The sequence below is a fragment of the Heliangelus exortis genome, chromosome 22 (assembly GCF_036169615.1).
Source record: "Heliangelus exortis chromosome 22, bHelExo1.hap1, whole genome shotgun sequence".
In the NCBI taxonomy this organism is placed as follows: Eukaryota; Metazoa; Chordata; class Aves; order Apodiformes; family Trochilidae; genus Heliangelus; species Heliangelus exortis.
Genome location: NC_092443.1, coordinates 9,828,606 through 9,848,240, shown reverse-complemented (window position 1 = coordinate 9,848,240; position 19,635 = coordinate 9,828,606). Strand labels below are relative to the sequence as shown.

The following is a 19,635-nucleotide window of genomic DNA, read 5'->3' as shown; positions in this document are numbered from 1 at the left end:
CCCCTCCCTTTCTCCCTCTCTACGCAGCGGTTCAGCTCCCCTGTTGGTTTAAACCCTGCACCCTTCCGCTCCACGTGATGTTTTGGGGCCAAAGAAGCGTTTTCCGTGCCCCGGTGCCGCAGCCATGCTGCTGGCCTGGGCCCTCCTGGTGCTGCCGCTGCCCCTGGGCCGCTGCGGGCCCGCGCCTCCCCCCGAGGTGAGTCCGAGCGACAGAAAAATGCGTTTCCAGGAAGCTCTTCTTGGGTTTTTCGTCCTTTCTAGGAAAGAAAAGCAAAGCCCAGACAACGTGTGGGAAGCCAAGAGCCATCAGGCCTCGCTATCAAGAAGATAAAGCTGCTGCTGCTGCCTCTGGGGGTGCGAAGTTAAAGCGAAAGTTAAAGAAAGTTAAAGCAAAGTTAAATTGAAGTTAAAGGGAAGTTAAAGAAAAAGTTAAAGTGAAGTCAAAGCGAAGTTAAAGCACTTGGGGTGGGTGGTGCTGGAGCTGTCTGCTGGCATTCCTCCCAGGAGGGTCCAGTCAAGTGATGGCCTTGTATCCATTTGGTTTTATGTAAAAGAATGTAAATCTTCTTCTTCTTCTTCATGCAGGAATTTCTCAGTGCTTTGGATGTGGAAGATGTTTTCTCTTATTTTGGAACCAGCTCAGCACCTGATGGTATGCAGGGCTCCTTCCTGCTTGATTTTTGAAAGGTGGCTCTGGGTTTATTTCTAATCCTGGAGGTTTGGTGGTGCTAAGAACAGTTATTAACAAAGCCTGATATGACAAGCATGCAGAGTTTCTGAGTCACATTGCTCAGTGAGGCAATCCATGTTTCAGTGTGAAAGCAGTTGAACTGGGTCAGTATTGAAAATCCATTGAAGGAGATCTGATAAATCTTTCTGTACATTCCTCCTGTGGTCCTTGTTCCTATATTGGTATTTTTCTGACATTAACAGGTTCTGGTCTTTTGACTGGGAAGCCTCAAGCATAAGAATAGCCCTAAATGCAAAAAAAATGCAGGGAGAGATGAGTATTCTGGGTCTGGATTGATGGTAGTGCAGCCTAAAGAGATGTCTTGAATTCTCAAATCCATAAAGCAAGGATGTTGTCCACTTGTCAGTTCACCTGGTGCTCATCCCAGTGCCTGGGTTATGCTGATTCTCACTCAGCAGCACTTAACATCTGAAGAAGTAAAACTAAAACTCTCTCAGTTGTTGTTAAATGAACTCTTCCTATTGAGGGAGCAAAGGACTGATAACTCAGGAGCCAGTTTCAGAGCTGTTGTATGTTCCCAGTCAGGTTATCCTCACTTTGGAATAATGGAAGCATGCAAATTCTTTAACTGTTGTCATTTGGAGAGTATTTTTTCCTAGGGAGGTAGATCATTACATCTGTTTTCTGTTTCTCATTGCTTCTCATAACTGTTCCCCTTGTCCTGGTGTTTCATTTCTTTCAGTCCCTGAGTTTGTTGTTGCTGAGCCAACTTGCCCTTGTAAAGAAGAACAACTGGGGCTGAAGTCCTGTCAGGTTCAGCACTGCTCCATTGAGGCCTGGGGAGAAGTCTATGCCTTTGAATTTCTGGAGGACCACGCCCTCCTTTCCTCCTCCTTTGTGAGCAGTCAAGTGGTGAACTCCTCCTTTGCCTTCCTGAAGAGACCCTCTGGCAGCTGCTTTGCAGGGGGAAATCCCCTGCACCCCCCTGGGGCTACCTGCAGGGTCTCCTACTGTGAGGGGCAGCTGGTGAGTGTGCTCTGAGTTGCTGTGGGAGCTGGTTCAGCAGAGCTTACAGCCCTTGTAGGACTGCAGCTTGATGCACCAAACCTCTGTGACCCATTGTCAGGGTTTAACATTGGCCCAGCAATTAAACAGTAACAGAGTCTCTCTATTAATCCCCCTCCCCTCCCTGATAAAGGAGAGAGAATAAGGGAGAGAGACTGATGGGTTGGAAACTGAACTACACATCTTTAATGAAACAGTAATGATAAATAGGAAGAATTACTAAATACATACAAATATACAGGAAAATTGATCCCAGGTTCCTTCCCCCCCTCTCCCTCAATAACTCTCACATCACCCCTGAGGCTGCAGGGCAGCCCTGGGAAAGTCCAGGCTGGAATCCTGGGGTCAGGAGCAGTTGGGAGCTGGAGGCAGGAACACACAGATATGGGCTGGGATGGATCAGGAGCACAGGCAGAGCAAGGGATGGAATCCTCCCAGGATGCTGAAGGAAACAGGGAATGGGTGAAGGAAGGGAAACAGGAAAGGCAGGAAGGGCAGGAAGCTGGAAGGTGGAAGCATGGCTTGGCCCTCATGATACCTCAAGTTTATACTGAGTATGAGGTGTATGGGATGGAATCCTCTGTTTGGTCAGTTCTGGCATCTCTCTTGTCCATTCCTCCCCAAAGGAGGCTGCAGGTGGGACCTCTTTATCCCTTCTAGAGGGTAAAATGTTCCTCAGAGCTGAGCAGTGCCCTGGGCTCTGCACACCAGTCTCTGGCTGTAACTATAAACATCAGTGTCTGAAACAGGCACTGTCTGAGAAACTTGCTGTGAATTTCAGCAGTGCAGCTACTGACAAGAGACTGAGCTGAAAGCACAAGTACAAGACAGAAAATCCCCTTTATCCTGGCCCAAACCAGGACACCCATCCATTTAATAAATCTGAGCATTACAAAGGAGGCAGAGGAAGGATGTGGCACACTGATGGCAAATGTCTTTGCAACAACTCAGAGGTGGAATTTCATCTCCTTTAGCAAGGGGTTGTCACTGCAGATGAGGAGAAGATTCACATCAGGCCAGTCAGAAGCAAAGATGTGGCCCTGCTGAAGGACCTTGGCTTCTCCAGACCCCACATTCTCTTCAGAACCTCCACAAGAGGGGAGGATAAAGCAAGAGGTAATGTGTGTGGAGAGGGAGCCCTGCTTATTCTGCTTGGAAAAGCTCTCTCCTGGTAGTGGGGTTGCTTCTATGATCTCAGGAGGAAAAATCTGTATCTACACATAGCTGAGTGTACCTGATGGGTGCTCCTTACCTCACTGGGGTGGAGCTGGTGGGGTTTCATGTAGGTATTTGCTGTTTTGGTGGCATAAGTGTGTCTTTAAGCATGCCAGCAAGTGAAAGGAACCAAGAGGAGTGGAAAACTTGAGCAACCAACTGGAGGAGTGGTCTTCCAGCTGGATTATTCTAATCTTTCAGGAGAAGAGAGTGGAGCTGTAGGACCTTTTATGTTATTTTGGATTTTAAACTTCCTATGTCCCTTTGTGCTGTCCAGCAGGGCACCCTCCTCCTCGCCTGCAGAAGAGGGCTGAGGGAACTGTCAAACATCTGGAGCTGATGGTTGTAGCAGGTCCAGATGTGTACTTGTACCACCAGGAGGACACGGAGAGATACATTCTTGCCAACCTGAACATTGTGAGTAGGTTTGTTTCTGAATTGCTGTCCCAGTGTCCCAGGCAGATGGGCCTCTGAGTGCCCTTGCAGAGGTGTTTGTGGTTACCTGCTCCAAGTTCAGAGCACTGTGTGTGTGCAGGGTGTTCCACTGTGCTTCTCGTGGCACTGCACAGCAAGCTGACCCTTGTACCAAGGAGCTGCACGTGGAAAAGTGGTTGGTGGGAGCTTTGGGGTTGTAGCCTTAGAGCTTGTGTAGAAAATGTAACTCTCAGTACTAATACTGGTGCACGTCAGATAGAGGAGCAGGAGTTCTATTGCCAGGGCCTTGATCCAGTCCCTGTTGCTTTCAGTGAGGTTGAACAAGAGCCACTGAATTGGTCTTAGATTTTACATTTGAGTGTTTTATTTCTTTTACAGGCTCTTTAAATGCCTCTCTTTGCTATTTCTCAGAATTTGTTTGTGTCAGAGGAGTCACCAAGGTGCCTTCATTATTGAACCTTTTCTATCTCTGCACAGGGGGCAGAGCTGCTGAGAGATTCCTCACTGGGTGCTCATTTCAGGGTTCATCTTATGCAAATGCTTGTTCTGAGAGAACCAGAGGTAAGCAGGGAGGGCCATGTTCAGGTGTTCTCCAAGAAGTTGCTGAAAACTGTATGAAATGTGCAAACCTTTGCCTTCCCTCCAGCCAGGGGTGAACATCACCACAAATATCACCTCCTCACTGATCAGTGTTTGTGAGTGGAGCAAGAAGGTCAATCCCCAGAATGACTCTCACCCCCAGCATGCTGACATTGTCCTCTACATCACCAGGTACTGGAGCTCCTCTGCCCTGGGCACTGGGAACAGGGCTGGTACTGGGCAGTACCAGTGATTTGCTCTGGCCCTTCCAGCAGCTGGGCATGGCAGGATCTTTGGAATCTTTGGAATGGATTCCCTTGCCCACAGTGCAGAGCAGTCACTCAGAGGTGCTGCTGTTCCTTCAGGAATATTCCCCAAGCTCTGACCAGCCAGACCTGAGATGACTTTGGGTGTTTCCAGAGCAAGACAGACAGACCCACTGCAGCTCTTTGTGGGCAGAGATGTTGAACAGTAACTGGAAGTGAGAACCCCCTGGTGTTTTCCACAGAAGATTTCCAGACTCAGACATTTTGTCTGGCTTTCAGGCTCTTTGCTTGGCTTAGATTTGTTGAAGGCAAACTTTTCTTGAGTGTAATGGCTTTGTGTTGAGTGTGATGTGTGTGATGATGCACTGTGTTGTTGGAGAATAGGTTTAGGTCATTTCATTCTGTTCTGCTTGTCTGGGGTCCTGGGGATTTTTAAATGTAGAGTCACCACAAATTGTGAACAGTGAGTGTTTGTGCTACTGCCTGGCCCCAGAGAGCTCCATGTGTTACAGTAAATGTTAGGTATCTCAAGTTAGGTCAGAAAGGTGCCAATAAATTCAGAGGTGACTCTAACAGCTGCAGTGGTTCTTTGCTTTTTCCTCTCTGTCACACTCTAGGTTTGACTTGGAGTTACCTGATGGGAACAAGGAGCTCCGAGGAGTGACCCAGCTGGGTGGAGTCTGCTCCTCCTCCTGGAGCTGTGTCATCACCCAGGACACTGGCTTTGACCTGGGAGTCACCATAGCCCATGAGATTGGGCACAGGTCAGCAGGAAAGCCCCAGAGCAGCCCAGAATGTTTTATTTGGGTAAAAACTTTCCCTGGTTTAAAGGACTCAGAAAAAGGAAAATGATCTTTTGGTATAACAGGGGATCTCCTATAGATTATTCAAAACTTCTGGGAAGAGTTCCTTACATTTCTGGTATTCCTGCATGCCCTGTGACAGAAAGCTGCAGAGAGGAGGGAAAACATTTGTGACAACAGTAGCAGGAAAGGCTGCAGAGGGAGCTCAGCCTTTGCTTAGAGAAGGTCTGAAGGACCCAGCCTCTGGGTTTCTTCTCCTCAGGGCACTGTTGTGCTTCTGTTACAGTCTTGGCATCCCCCATGATGGGGAGGGGAACCAGTGCAGCAGCAGTGGTCACATCATGGGTTCAGCAGGAACCCACAACAGCATCGACCTGGCCTGGTCCCAGTGCAGCCGAGAGCAGTTCCTGGCATTTGTCAGGTAAGGGGTGGGGGGGCCCTGGTGCCCATGGGGGGTCACTTCCCTGTGCTGAGAGCTTAGGGGAGAGCACAGGGAAAGATAAGGGACAAAATAGGATGTACTTGGAAAACGAGGAGCTTTTAAAAGCTTGGGGGTGTTTATCACTGTTGCTGAGCTTAAACCCAATTTTTGCTTCAAGTAGCTGGAAGTTACTTTGGTTGGTGACTAACAGGACTGGGCTGTGTTGGACTCCTCAGGCACCAGCTCAACCTGGAAACTTCATTTAAAGTGTCAGAGCAACGAGGCTTATAGGAGCACTGTGGGCTGTGAGCTGGCTGGGTGAGGAACAGGAATGGGTTTCTGTTATAACTTCAGCAGCAGGGAACTGTGAGCATCTCCAGGCAGCTGCTGCAACTAAATCCATCACAGCCCACAGTAAGCATGTGTTGTCTGGGAAAGCAACAGCCAACTCCCAGAATGAAACTCAGCACAAGTTTGCAAACATGTCATTGTCCTTACTGCCCACAGCTGGGAAAGTGATATTTCTTATGTTTCTCTCAGCACAGGCCAAACAAACTGCTTGAATGACCTCCCAGACATGGAAGGCAGCATCCCTGGATGGAAGCCTGGCTTGTACTATGGAGCAGATGAGCAATGCAGGATAGCCTTTGGGAGTGCTGCCACAGCCTGCACCTTTGCTGACACCAATGTTGTAGGTAGAAAGTTTGTCTGTCTTGCTAGGGGCAGCAGGGAAATGTTCTGGAGCTGAAATGCAGGAAAAGGGAGTTGGGGAGATTTTTATTATAAAGGGATGGAAGGTGCTTTCCTGGCAGAAATTTCTTGGCAAAGAGCAAACCTTCAAAGCCTACCAGCAGCAGGAGAAATGAAGGGACTCTCTTGCTTTGTTGGGTAGCTCTGGGGTAACCAAACATCAGGGACATTTAAATGGAGCATTTTTGGAGACTGCTGTGTTGATGGGCCTGGATGATTCCCTGAACTCCCTGATTTTCTTGTCACACCAGGACATATGTGAAGTTCTCTCATGCCATGTACAGCCAGGAGACCAATCCAGCTGCACTCGGCTTCTGGTTCCCCTCTTGGATGGCACTGAGTGTGGCATCAATAAGGTGAGGATGCAGCTGGTCTGATGCTCAGAACTGGGTGTGGGTTGCTTCTACCCTTCCTCCCCACCCACTGTGGTTCTGCTGCCAATTTTTTTTCTCTATTCTTGGTCACAGTGGTGTTTCAAGGGACAGTGCAGCTCTCTGGAAGAACTGAACCCCGTGGCTGTGGTCCATGGGCAGTGGTCTGTCTGGAGCCCCTTCTCCTCCTGCTCCCGCAGCTGTGGAGGTGGAGTTACCATGAGGCAGAGGTTCTGTAACAACCCCAGGTGAGAGGTGGGGAGCTGGGGAGTTTCTGGTGCCTCTTGCCTGATTCAGGGCCATGGGGGCAGAGCTCTTTGCTCGGGACAACCCCACCTCTGTTGAGGAGTTCTGTCATTTCCAGGCCTGCTTTTGGGGGGCAGGAATGCCATGGCACCAGCATCCAAGTGGAGATGTGCAATACTCAGGTAATGGAGCTTGTGACACCTCTTGGTCTCTTTCTTAATGCCATTTAACCCTTTGGGAGCTGCAGGGGTTGGGACTGGGCTGCTCATTAGCTTGCTGCTCTGGGAAGGAGGACTAAAGACCTGGCATGCAGCCTTCTTCTGTCTAAGAAGAGAAGAGGTATTTGTTCCTCTGTCTGAAGACAGCAGTGTTATTTAACAGCATTGTGCTTGTGTAATGAAGCATTTTCCCTCTGCCTTCATAGCAGGACAGATGCTGAGAAAATAGGGACTCACTTAATGATCACTTTCTTCAGAGAGACATTCTTATATCATTCCTATTTTCTTTATCCATTTATTTTGGATAAATACCAAATATATCAACTGCCAAACACAATTTTCTGCATATCCTGCAGCTTCTCTTTGAAGTGGTTTTCTTTATTTGCAGTTGTTTTGGCATTTTACTCAGCAGCCACTGCTTTCTGCCTTTAGCTAGTGGGTAAAATGCTGCTGTGCTCAGTCACTTCCTTTCATTACCCATGTAATTCTCTCTGCAATATAGGCCTGTTTGATGACCCAGGAGGATTTTATGGCTGAACAATGTGCAGCAACAAACTTAAAGCCTCTGTATCTCACTGTAGAAGCACCATCTTTTTATACCTGGACTTCTGCTGTTGGCTTTGCCAAAGGTGAGGAAAGACTGAGGAACTGTGGCTTCTCTGTGGACATATCTGTGCCCCAAAGGGCATTTCACTGACACTTGAGTTTTCATGTGAAACCTGGCTGTTCTTCCTGTCAGGTGCTTTTGAGTTCTTCCCATTGCTTGATGGTCAGCCACGAGCCCTTGAGAAAGAGTAATTCCCTCCTTCTCCTGTCTGCCTCCTCCAGGGGACCTGCTCTGCAAGCACATGTGCAGGGCAGTTGAAAATGAGTTCATGGTAAGGCGTGAGGAGAAGTTCCTGGATGGAACCAGATGTGAGCAGGATGAGTCTGAGCACCCCGGGGCTTTCAATCTGTGTGTGATGGGAAGCTGCAGAGTAAGTGACTGGGGGGAATCCAGGTGAACCTCTGACTTGTAACCTGCCCCAAGGGGCTCAGTTTGTCAAGAGCAGGAGAACAAAGTGCTGTCCCAAACAAGAGAGAGAGCTCTTCTCAAAAGAAGAGAGTTTCATTCTGAGCTTATTGGATGGAATCCAACAAATCTACTGTTCTGTCTGTGCATCCAATGCCCTCTATATAACACATTCTGCTAATTAGGCACTAAAAATGTAAATCTTTCAATCCCTAATCCAAGAAGCAATTGGTTTATGTGTTAGTTGAGGTGTTTGTGTGGTATAAACAGGCCTATAAAATCCTGACTGCTGGAGAAATGTCACCTGATTTGAACAAACTGAATCAGTGGCAAATGAAGGAGCAAAACCTGGGAATCACAGGCTGACGAATTGATTGTTGCAGTATTGCTAAACAAAACTGAAGTGTAGCTTTTTTTTGGGTCTGGATTGGAGATGAGGAGTGCATTCCTTCATGATGAACTTGCATGGAACTCCCCCGCACTGTCTGCATTTTAGTAACTGCTCAGTGCTGACTTGCTTGTATGTTTTCTGTTGTTTCTTTACGTTCCCAGAATACACTTTTATGTTTTTCTCATTATCCTCGTGGTCACGATGCTGTGTAATGCGTTTCCACCTAATGAACAGCAGAGGGGGTAGGCATAATCTGGTGTGATTTCACTGCTCTCTTGGCAGCAGTGATAAATATGTATGTTATGGCAGTATCCAAAGCCTGGGATCTGTGCCTCTAGCATAAATTCAGCAGTTGCACATGTTTTGCTGCTAAGCCTGCTGAGATCCTCCTGTAGCTTTGTGTAAATTATTCTTGTTCGTGGGAAAGAGAATAGAAACTCTTCTGAGTTCCATGGGATTGAAAGTCAGGGTGAAGGATGTGAGCTGGGTTTGGGTTTGGGCAGCTAAAGATTGCTTTAGAACCTGCCATTCGTTTTTACTGTTCTCCTGGGCTTTCTTTTTTTTCCCCCTTTCCAGGAAGAGGTCAGAAGAGAAAGAGTGCAGAGCCTTTATTTTAGGTCACAGGAGAAATCTTTCTGGGCTGCTTCTTATGGGAAAGAAAATGTCCCACAATCAATGAAGCTTCTGCTCTCAGCTCAGACTTTCCAGTCCCTGGCTTTGCATAGAACTGCTCAGTGTCAGATCTGGGTACAGTTGCATATTTGTCTGTGGTGTTGCCTTAAATTCAGATTACAAATGAAAAAGTAGTTTTTAGGAGCTCAGGCAGTGCTGCATTCATTCAGTTGTCCTCAGGACAGACAAGGCTTGACAGACTCCTCCCTTTGCTCAGGCTTTTGGGTGTGATGGCCAGATGGACTCCAAGAAGATCATGGACTCGTGCAAGGTCTGTGGGGGTGATAACACCACTTGCACCAAAGTGAGTGGATCTTATACAGAAGGCAAAGCTAAAGGTGTGTAGTCCTCACCCTCAAGCTCACCATTATGATTAAGTTTTGCTGCTGCCTGTAAGGCATTAAATTAGTGTGCTAGTAAGGTGAAGTGGGGTTGATCTGTAATCCCCAGCTTTTTTAACAGAGGAGCAGTAATGGCAGGTGACCATTTCTTCTCTCTTTCCATCCTTCCAGAGTACGTTACATTTCTGTCCCTGCCTTATAACACCACCTTGGTTCATGTCACCAATCAGAGACCACTCTTCACACATTTGGGTGAGTTGAATGAAAAGGAGATGAGGGATTGCAGATAGGGAAAAAAAAAAAAACCAACACAAAAACACGTGTAAAAACAAGAAAATAGAATTTAGGAGTAAAGTTCATGATGGTGCAGCTTGTGGGATGCTTTGCAGTGGGAAGTGGTAGGAACACTTTGGGGTCCCTGACTTAATCAGACTGATTTTTGGCAAATGGACAGTGTGTAGCTGCCAGCAGCAGGGGATCATGCTGACCACATCATCTTCCTTTACCTCACTGCTGCTTTTTCCCCTCCAGCTGTGAAGGTTAAGGGAGAGTATGTGATTGCTGGAAAAGGAAAAATATCTTTGAATGTCACCTACCCGTCAGTTCTAGAGGACAGGCAGATCAAATACAAAGTGTTTCTCACCAAGGACAACCTACCAAGCCTGGAGGAAGTCCATGTGGATGGGCCAACACAAGAAGAAATTGAAATCCAGGTAAATTAAAGTAGCAGAGTTGGAAAGGAGCCAGTCAGGGCTGGCCAGGCTGAGTTTGTGTAGCTCTGCTGAAGTGCAGAATCCAGGTTGCATAAGCTTTGTGTTCAAGGGCACTTGAGGTGGTGTTGATGAAGATTGATGGTGTTGCTCTTCTTGGGGAAGGTTGTGGCTTGGCTGCCAACAGGTTTGCTGCAGGTCTATGGGGTGGTTGTGTGGGAAAAGGCACACAGAGTTCAACCTTTTGCTTCATCTTTTTTTCAGTGCCCTGTGTACAGAATTCCCAGGGTGAGTGCTCTGACTCCATCTGGCAGGGACTGAGAGTCACAGCACTGAGGCTCAGGATTGGATGGAAAAGGGGGGCCTGGCTTTTCTTATCTCCATTCTGTGAGTCTGAGTTGACTTGTGCACTGAACCACAACTTTTTTTCTTCACCAGGTCTATAGAAGGTATGGAAAAGAGTATGGCAATGCCACCAACCCAGACATCACCTTCAGCTACTTTGTCCCCAGGGAGAATCTGACATACAAGTGGATTCCTCAGCAGGGCCCATGCTCAGTGACCTGTGGAGAAGGTGAGGCAGCAGTACTCAATCTGTCCTTTTTAAGGAGATCTGGGCAGAATTTTAGTTTGTCTGGCTGGTAGTCACTTTCCCCCCATGGGCTCTCCTGGGCTGACTGAAAGAAATGTGATACCAGTGACAGGTACTTGGTCAGAATGTGTTAAACAACTCCACTGAATTTAAAGGCAAATTGCTGGAAGTGAGCTGCAGTTGCCAGCATTAAACTGAACCAAAAAAAGAGGTTTTGAATGAAATTAGCAAACAAACTGCATCATGAAAACACTTGATCAAGAAGAGGATTTTTAAGTAGGTTGTAACTGAACTTCTGGGTTTAAGACTGATTTTCTCAGACTTTTTCAGCGTTATTGAAGATTGCAATTTGAAGCTGGCTAAACATCAAAAGTCTGAGACCAAAGCAGTATCTAGTGTCTAACTAAAGCCTCAGAGCTAATTATGAAACTTCCTTCTTAGAATTCTATTCCTGTGCCATGGTTAATCCTTTCTGTCTCCCTGAAGAGATCCTGCAGGTTGTAACAGATCACTCTGGTAGTTGCTCTGACATCTTGTTTACCAGACAATACAGATTACACAGGCAAGCCTCTCAAGACTTTTATGACAAGGATCTAGAAAATACATTAATGTGTTCTGCTGGAAGTCAGTCTGTAGGACTAGATATGTCTGGAGGGCTTTTCTCCAGCAGATGCCTCAGGTGAACTGACTGCTGAGCTGAAATTGCATCTTGGAAACTGAAAGTGATGCTTAGGCCTTTCTTGCCAATATATATTATTTGAAAATAAGAAAGGTTGTGAAAATATTGCTAATTGATTCTTGACATTTGCTTCTCAGGTTCAGGAATACCTGTCTCTCCTGTGGGTAGCTCATTGACTGCAAAGGGGACTCTGCAGCTTTGCTTGTAACTTGCTTGAGTTTGGATTTTCACCTGCTTTACCTGCTAGGTTCAGTATTGTTAAAAAAATCTTGTTTATAGCTGCAATTTTATTTAATTTCTTGCATACCACATGCACTGCAAGTCTTCAGTTTCTTTCCCAGTTCCTCTACTCTAGTTCTGGGGTTTGATGATTGCTTTGAGGACATTGCCCAGGGTGCTGTCTGTGTACAAAAGCTGCAGGATGATAGTGCAGGATTAGTTCTACAGAATGTCATTTAAAAATGGCTCATTGCCAGAGCTGATTTTCAGCAACCTGTCCCTCATCAGTCAGACATCAGGATCATTAGGCATCAGGGGGACCAAATGAGGATTGATATCCCTGTTCTTGCAAACAGCAAGTTTAGAACAATCTTTCCATCTTGGCAGTGGATTATTCATCAAAGGTGTCCTGCCTTCTGGGGTGTTCCTCTTGGAAAGTCCCTTTAAAACTCTTGAGGGAAAGTTATTTCAGAAAGGAGGAGTTTGTGTGCTTATAGAAAGTCTGTGTTCCCAAATGTGCCATTTTCCTACACAAATGATTGAGTAAAATGAAATTACTCTATCTTTCTAGCATAATAGAGGTGAAAAGTTCACTCTGTAACTCCCTTTCCTTTTACTTCCCTATCCCAGGGACACAACCAGTGGCTCATGTGTGCTTTGACCAGACAAAGAATGAGATAACAGAGGATCATTGGTGTCTGGAGCTCCCACAGCCCCTGGCAGAGCAGAAGCCCTGTGCCATGCAGCCATGCCTGTACAGGTTGGTGTTCCTGGGAGCTCAGAGGAATTCTTGCTTTGCTTGTCCTGACTCTGCCAGCTGACCCAGTCTCACTTGTGTTGTGCAAGATGAAAAACAGGAGAGCTATGAAGTAGTTTCTTCCTAATTATAATAGTGTAGCAGATTACCAGCCATGTTCTGCTTTTCCTGGTCCCACGAGGTAATGGAGATGCCAGCTGAATGAGCTGGGGAGAGTCCTCCTAATATTTTATAGCACTCTGATAAATGAAAATACTTTGGTGTGGCCAGATGTCTGCTTCCATCCTTCCCATGGCTGTGCTAACAAAGATGTGATCTGAGCCTGAAGGAGACCCTTGTGTTGATTAGAGGAAAGAGGACCAAGAGCCAGACCTGCCCAGGTGTTAATTTCATAGGTACTTTATCATTTAATAAAAAATAATCACACTGAAGTTTAGCTCTTTGGCTTAGATGCTTTCAGTCCTAGAGAGCTGTCAGTGCAAGGACTTAACACTTCCAGCAGTTGTCCTCTCAGTCACATCCAGACAAGGTTCTTGAAATAGGAAGTTGAACACTCTGTGACCCATTTCTGTAATGAGTGGCACGAGTAAAAAAAACTCTGTGATCCAAGATGAGAAATAGTGTGATACAGTTACTTCCCATTTAGGTGGAAGATGTCTCAGACAGATGAGTGCTCTGCTGTCTGTGGAACTGGAGTTGCCCAGCAGAACCTGACCTGTGTTCAGTTTCATGATGGACTGGAGACTGTTGTGGATGACAGCTTGTGCCCAGCAGAAGAAAAACCCCTCTCCATTGTGCCATGTGTGGTTAATGTCTGCCCCTTAGGCTGGGACAAAGTGAGTTTATTGGCTTGGATCTTTGCAGAGGTCTCACTGGGAGCTTTGCACTTGGTATTTAGAGGCTACCAGATAGGAAGGAACCCTCTGGAGTTCCTCCCTGGAGCTTGGGAGGGTGGTTTACACCAAGGGTGTCATCAGTTAAAGGTTCATCCTGTCACCTCAGGCAGCTCTGTCTTGCTTAATTCAGGCTACTGGATTCCTCAGATCCTGGAGGTGGTTTGTTTAGGGCAGCTGTTGGCTATCTTCCTTCTGCATTTCTGTCTGACAAAATCAGAATCAGAAATAACCCCTGGTCAGCTGGGAAACCCCACTGGCCAACAGAGATGTTCTGACATGGTAGGGAGGATTGCTGGCAGGAAAAGGCATTTCTCAGCACAGGACCACTGGTCCCAGTCCATACTGGGGAGCTAGATGAGGAATTCACTGCTTTAGGCATCTCCAGCCTCAGGTATTTCTCTTCAGGTGGTGTGAATCAGGAGGGGTTCTTGTCCTGCAAGAATGGAGAAAGTGCTCAATTGTGCCTCTTTCTTCAGTGATAGAAAAGAAGTTGTAGGCTTGATCTGGAGATGTCCCCCAGCTTCATTTAGATCAGGTCTGGTGTGGAAAGCAGGTGCCAATGTCAGTCTGAATCTTTTTGCTCTGTTCTGAGGAGGAAGATTCACACTCACTGCAGACTTCGGAGTCACTTGGGCAGATCCAACTGGAAAATCAGACCCTGTATGTCTGGAGCCCTCTAGCTGGAGAGTGTTCTGTCTCCTGTGGCAGAGGTGAGATCTTTCAGTGCTGCAGGGAAATGTGACTTGGCTGTAGGTGTGAGCTCAGGGAACCTCAGGGACCTGGTCTTTTCCCCTCTTCAGTTCTAAGTGCTTTTGTAGCTGTGGTCACCATTTTTTTGAGTCTGGGAGGGGGAAGTCCAGGCCTTTCCTGGTCCCAGACCAGGACCCTGGTTCAGACAAGGAATAGTTTAGAGGGCTGACTGGGTGCTGCTGGTGTGCTTCAGAACTGGGGGGTGATGAGTGCAATAAATGTGCCTGGGACTTGGGCAGAGTTTGCTTGTTTTAGACGTGCAGATGCAACTGACTTTATTTCCCCCCTTTGCATGCATGCCATGCAGTAAGATCTCTTCTCTTTCTAGGTGAGACTCAGCTACAATATGTATGTGTAGCTTTTGACACCAGGGAGGAAACCCAAGAAGAAAACTGTCATCCAGTGCCAAAGCCAGAGGGCAGAATAGAAGTCTGTGATCTCAGTCCCTGCCCACCAAGGTAAGGCACTTCCTGGGAGACAAAGCCAGTGAGAGGTCCTTCTTTCTTTTACTTCCTTTTCCTTTTCCTTTTCCTTTTCCTTTTCCTTTTCCTTTTCCTTTTCCTTTTCCTTTTCCTTTTCCTTTTCCTTTTCCTTTTCCTTTTCCTTTTCCTTTTCCTTTTCCTTTTCCTTTTCCTTTTCCTTTTCCTTCTCCTTCTCCTTCTCCTTCTCCTTCTCCTTCTCCTTCTCCTTCTCCTTCTCCTTCTCCTTCTCCTTTTCCTTCTCCTTTTCCTCCTCCTTTTCCTCCTCCTTTTCCTCCTCCTTTTCCTCCTCCTTTTCCTCCTCCTTTTCCTCCTCCTTTTCCTCCTCCTTTTCCTCCTCCTTTTCCTCCTCCTTTTCCTCCTCCTTTTCCTCCTCCTTTTCCTCCTCCTTTTCCTCCTCCTTCTCCTCCTTCTCCTCCTTCTTCTCCTTCTCCTTCTCTTCTTCTTTCCTTCCTCCTTCTTCCTTTCCTTCCATGTTCCTCCCAGGACATGGTACAGCAAGGCTCAAGCTACTCTGAGGATGTCATCTTCCTCTTCTGTCTAAGAATCTGTAATAGCTGCTCTGAGAACTGAAGGAAACTGATAAGGCTCTAAGCACTACCTGATAATCCTGAGGCCCTTTCCTTAGGGGAGAAGGCAGAAGAGATTGTGGCAGACACCCAGTGTGAGGAGCAGGAGCTGTGTGATTTGGAGCTGTGTCCTCTGAGGTCAGAATGGCTCCATGGGCCATGAGAACAAGCACTGGGGAGGAGCTGTTGTCTGTGAACATGGATGGTGTGATCTGGGAGATGACTTGGGGATGATAAATGGAGCAGAGCTGTGGGACTGGAAAGCCAGTGACATCTTGAACTTTTTTTTACATGCTGCAGGATGCCACTGCCAGGATTAAATAACCAGGGCTGGTTTCTGCTCTGCCTGGTCAGAGTGGTGCATGTTTTGGAGGAAGATAGGATTGTAGAGTTAAGCTTTTCTGTGTCACCCTGGGGTAGACTGTAGTGGGTGCAGAGAAAGACTCAATGTGTGTTTTCAGTCTGTGGGCTTCTTGCAAAATGGGAATGCCCTCTGGCTCCAACTTCAAACCTCCAGACTGCCAGCCTCATTTCACAGGCTGCCTTCTAAGTACTGTAGGCTGCAAAACTTGTGAGGCAGAGGGGTGAAGAAAGCTGCTGAGAAGCAGAAGGGGGAATGATGAGGGAGCTGCAGTGAGAGGCAGCAGAGGGTGGGGATTAATTGCTAACCTAATTTTTTTCCTCCCTGTCCTCTGTCAGCTGGAAGGTAACCCCAGCTGGTCCCTGTTCCTCCAGCTGTGGGCTTGGCTTGGCTGTTCAGCTGGTCACCTGTGTGCAGATCCACCAAGGCAAGGAGGTTTTGGTGGAGGAGAGTTTGTGTCCAGTGGCAGAGAAGCCTCTCACCAGTGTCCCCTGTGTCATCCGGATGTGCTCCTACGAGTGGGGCTTCAGTGAGTGGACAGAGGTATGCACTTAGCACAGGGCTTTTATACCCAGTCACTTCCCCAGAGCATTCAGGGGAGAAATACCACTTCTGCCTTACACATTCACTTCCCACAGAAATGCTAAACCATTTCTAAGGATGTTTTTCATCCTTTCCACTGCCACGTGTTTAGCAGCCGGGGCTCTGCTTCCCACCTTTCTCAGCTAAGATTTTGGCTGCAGTTTAAAAATGGTCCTTGGTATGTTTTCTTGTGAAATGCAGATCTCTTCTGATTTCTGAGGAAGTGGTTCTGCAATTCAAACATATAGTTTGGAAGATCCCCTGGGAGACAGGCCATCTCACAGGTGATGAAACCTGAGCAGTGAAAAGGGCAAGAGGTAGAACAGCATCAGCCAACAGAAGATCAGCTCTGCAGATTATAGCTGAGCCAATACATTTATATATATATATTAAATACCAACTGAAACACACGTATAAAGACCTGTGGGTTTCTTCCTTTGCAGTGTTCAGCTTCATGTGGGAATGGCATTCAGACACGTGGGGATTTCTGCCTCAACTCTCTGACCCGTCAGCCTGTCAGCCCCATTTTCTGCAGGAACTTCCCCAAAGCCATCGTGGTCCGTGGCTGCTCCACAGGACCCTGTCCTGAGCTGGGGATGGAAACCAGGTCCCGTGGAGCTGAGCTGCAGACAGTGACACCAGCCACACATCTGATGGCAGCTGCAGCTGCCAAAGAGGCAAGAAACAAGGACCTGGGTCCTGCTCCATCTGCTGTGCCCCAGGAGCAGACAGGGCACAGTGGAGGTGAGGAGGACACTGCTGAAAGGCAGAGCTGGGTGCTTCCTGCATGCAGCTGGGTTGTGGTGACCCCCATGCCATGCAGGAACGGGAGCATGGGGGGAGTACTTCTAGTTAGGAGGAACAGCATGGTGTTCCTGCCAGCATTCCATGGGCTGTCCATGTTTTCTGAGCTAGGAACAATGACTTCCTTCCCTGGGATTTCCAAAGCTCTTCTGACCTGGAACTCCTTGGGGCAGCAGCCAACTCCTCCTCTCCTTTCACATCTCTATTCCTTGTGCCATGAGGGGAATGGGAGCTGTTTTCCAGAAGCTGTAGTTCCTTCTGGCTGTTTTCTCACCTCTTTCTGCTGTAGCAGGTGTCTGTGGAAAGCTCTTTCTTAATGCCACGGGGGTGATCAACATGACAGGTGTAGGGAGCTGTGACTGCACCGTGGCCATCGGGCGTCCCCTGGGGGAAGAGATCACAGTCCACATCCTGCAGAGCTCCCTCAACTGCAGTGCAGGTACTGTCCAGGGCATGCTGGGGACTCTCCTGACCTCCTGGGAAATTTACACCTCTCTTGCCCATTTGCTTTTGGTGCCTTGGAAGGTTTTTTGCTGCCCTGGAGCCTGTGTAATCTCCGAAAACACTTTTTCAGTCCCACTAAGTTGTTGCTAGGTGGGACAAAAAGGAAGGTGATGCCTTTCCTCCCCCTATGTAGTAGTTTCTTACCCATTTTTCTGATAAATATGAAATGAAAGAATTTTATGGGGTTAAAGAGGCTGCTTGCTTTGGGCTGTTATAAGCTGTCTCTAGTAAACCCTCTTGCTGGACTCAGCACAGTTAGATTAGTTAACTGGACTGTTTTCATGACAGATGTTGATAAGATAGGGACAAGATGCAGAAACTACTTGATTTCAGACCTATGTAAGTTGCAGACTTCTACTGAAAGTGTTTCTGGTCCCTGTGCTATCCCTTCCAGGTGAGGTTGTGCTGTTTTCTGGGCGCATGATGTGGCGGACAGGCTGCAGGAAGCTCCCTTTGTCACTGATAAATTCCAGAACAAATACACTGATTGTGAAACAACGTGTTTTGCTGCCAGGAAATGGGATCATTCTTCAGTACAGCAGCAGAACTGCAACTAAAAAATATTATCAAGGTACCTTACTGAAAGCTTTGCTATTGCTTTAGATAAAGGCACCCAGGAGGAGGCCCACAGAGTCTGACAGGTCATGGCTGCCTGTGGAAATCTGTGACAATCATGCTTCATGTTTTAGCATCTAACAAGCCCTTTTTTGAGGAGTGTTGGAATTAAGATGACTTGTGGACAGTCCCTTTGTTTCAAAGACAAGCCCCCTGCAGATGTTTGCTGATACTTGATGCTTCAAGATGAAAATCCTTGGAGAAACTTTCCTGCCTGTGTCTAATTTAAAGTATTTCTTTCTTGGAGACGCTGAACACTTCTCTAAATAATTTTTCTGCTCCCTTTCCTCCTCTCAGACTGTGACAAGCAGCTGTTTGGTCCCCAAGGTGAAATAGTGAATCCTGTGCCTGATGAAAAGCAAGAAGGGATGTGCCGGACCTTCATCACCGTGGCTCCTGGGCATCGCATAGCTCTCCGTGCCCTGGCTGTTGACCTGGGCAATCAGAGCAACCAAACACGTTTTAATTACATCCTGGTGAGTCAGGAACACAAAGGGGATGGTTTGGGTGGGAATGGACCCATCTCCTCACCAGAGATTTCCATCCAGGTGCAAAATTCAATCACGAATCCTACAGAGTCAAATTCTGATCACTGTTAATGGCTGTAGCTGGGAATGAGCACTCCTGATGTCTATTCTAACCTTTGCAGAGGGCAAGTTTACAAGTGCCCAGTATTTTGTGGGTCTATCCCAGCAGGCTACTGGGATATAATGGTCTGGTGTTTCTTCATGCAGGTCCGTGATGTAAGCACCATGAAGACCGTGGTGTTCCGTGGGAAGCAGCAGTTCCTCTGGCAGTCAACAGGAAGCCAAGCTGAAATTGAATTCCATGAAAATGTTAAGGATAACCAAACCAGTTTCTGGGCTGAATATCATGCTATTGAACCCAAATAAAAAGGGACAGACCCACTGCACTGAGAAAGGCTGTGGTCCAGTTAGTCACTGCTGCCTGTTTGCTGCTTGAGGTGACAGGAGTAATTTAATCTTTTTACAACTGCTTCTCCATCTCTTGAGTAAAAAATGCCCCTTAAAACTGAGGCCTGCTGAAATTCTGGAATGTTACAAAGAAGGCAGAGGTGTGCATAAGGATGAACTGCTGTTACAAGAAGACTGTAGGGAGGTGTCTCCTTTGCCCAGGAGCACAGTGCAACACTGGGACAGGTCACTGAGAAAGCTTAAATGTTTTCAGGAGTTGGCTGACCTGGTGACAGTTTGCTCTATATGGGAAGACTAAATAACATCCAGATGTCCCTCCCCAGTCATGCCTCCTGTGGTTCTACTGTTAGATATCTGCCAGCAATACCAGTACTTCTTTTGTATGGGAAAATAAAATAATTCAGTCTCTAAATGACAGTTTTGGTGCCAAAACATCTTTACTCAAAAATGAGTGGTAGCTGTGCTGTTTATCTGCTGGTATCTTCATCTTGCAGGAACTCTGCAATGAGATTGTTGAGACTGCATGGCACAAGTTGTATCAGGAAGAGCTATTTTAGAGCAGTCACTTGTTTGATTTTTAAATACATTTGAAAGATTGCTTTTATATAATATATTGAATATTTAATATCTTAAACAATGAACCATGCTTTGGTCCGAACCTGTCATCCTCCTCAGAAATCACAACACACTGCTTACAGGGCCTTTCC

The 19,635-nt window shown here is 47.0% G+C and overlaps 1 protein-coding gene across 6 annotated transcripts; it reads left to right on the top strand.

Moving 5' to 3' along the window:
• The first annotated feature begins 44 nt into the window (after window positions 1-44).
• ADAMTS13 (ADAM metallopeptidase with thrombospondin type 1 motif 13) lies at window positions 45-18,914 on the top strand. 6 transcript variants are annotated; one of them, XM_071765799.1, is made up of 29 exons: window positions 45-196; window positions 586-652; window positions 1,434-1,717; window positions 2,731-2,872; window positions 3,252-3,388; window positions 3,884-3,967; window positions 4,053-4,177; window positions 4,869-5,015; window positions 5,341-5,475; window positions 6,016-6,166; window positions 6,477-6,581; window positions 6,693-6,844; window positions 6,961-7,024; window positions 7,563-7,689; window positions 7,889-8,037; window positions 9,353-9,473; window positions 9,648-9,728; window positions 10,008-10,189; window positions 10,625-10,760; window positions 12,307-12,436; window positions 13,080-13,269; window positions 13,922-14,039; window positions 14,408-14,537; window positions 15,827-16,031; window positions 16,514-16,814; window positions 17,167-17,313; window positions 17,773-17,949; window positions 18,291-18,469; window positions 18,728-18,914. In XM_071765799.1, the coding sequence occupies exons 1-29, from the start codon at window positions 125-127 to the stop codon at window positions 18,884-18,886; spliced, it is 4,197 nt and encodes a 1,398-aa protein (XP_071621900.1). In that variant the 5' UTR covers window positions 45-124; the 3' UTR covers window positions 18,887-18,914. The 6 variants fall into 6 exon arrangements, with proteins under 6 accessions (XP_071621900.1, XP_071621898.1, XP_071621901.1 ...); XM_071765797.1 differs by having other exon boundaries at window positions 17,164-17,313; XM_071765800.1 differs by having other exon boundaries at window positions 3,249-3,388; window positions 13,925-14,039.
• Window positions 18,915-19,635: the final 721 nt, after the last annotated feature.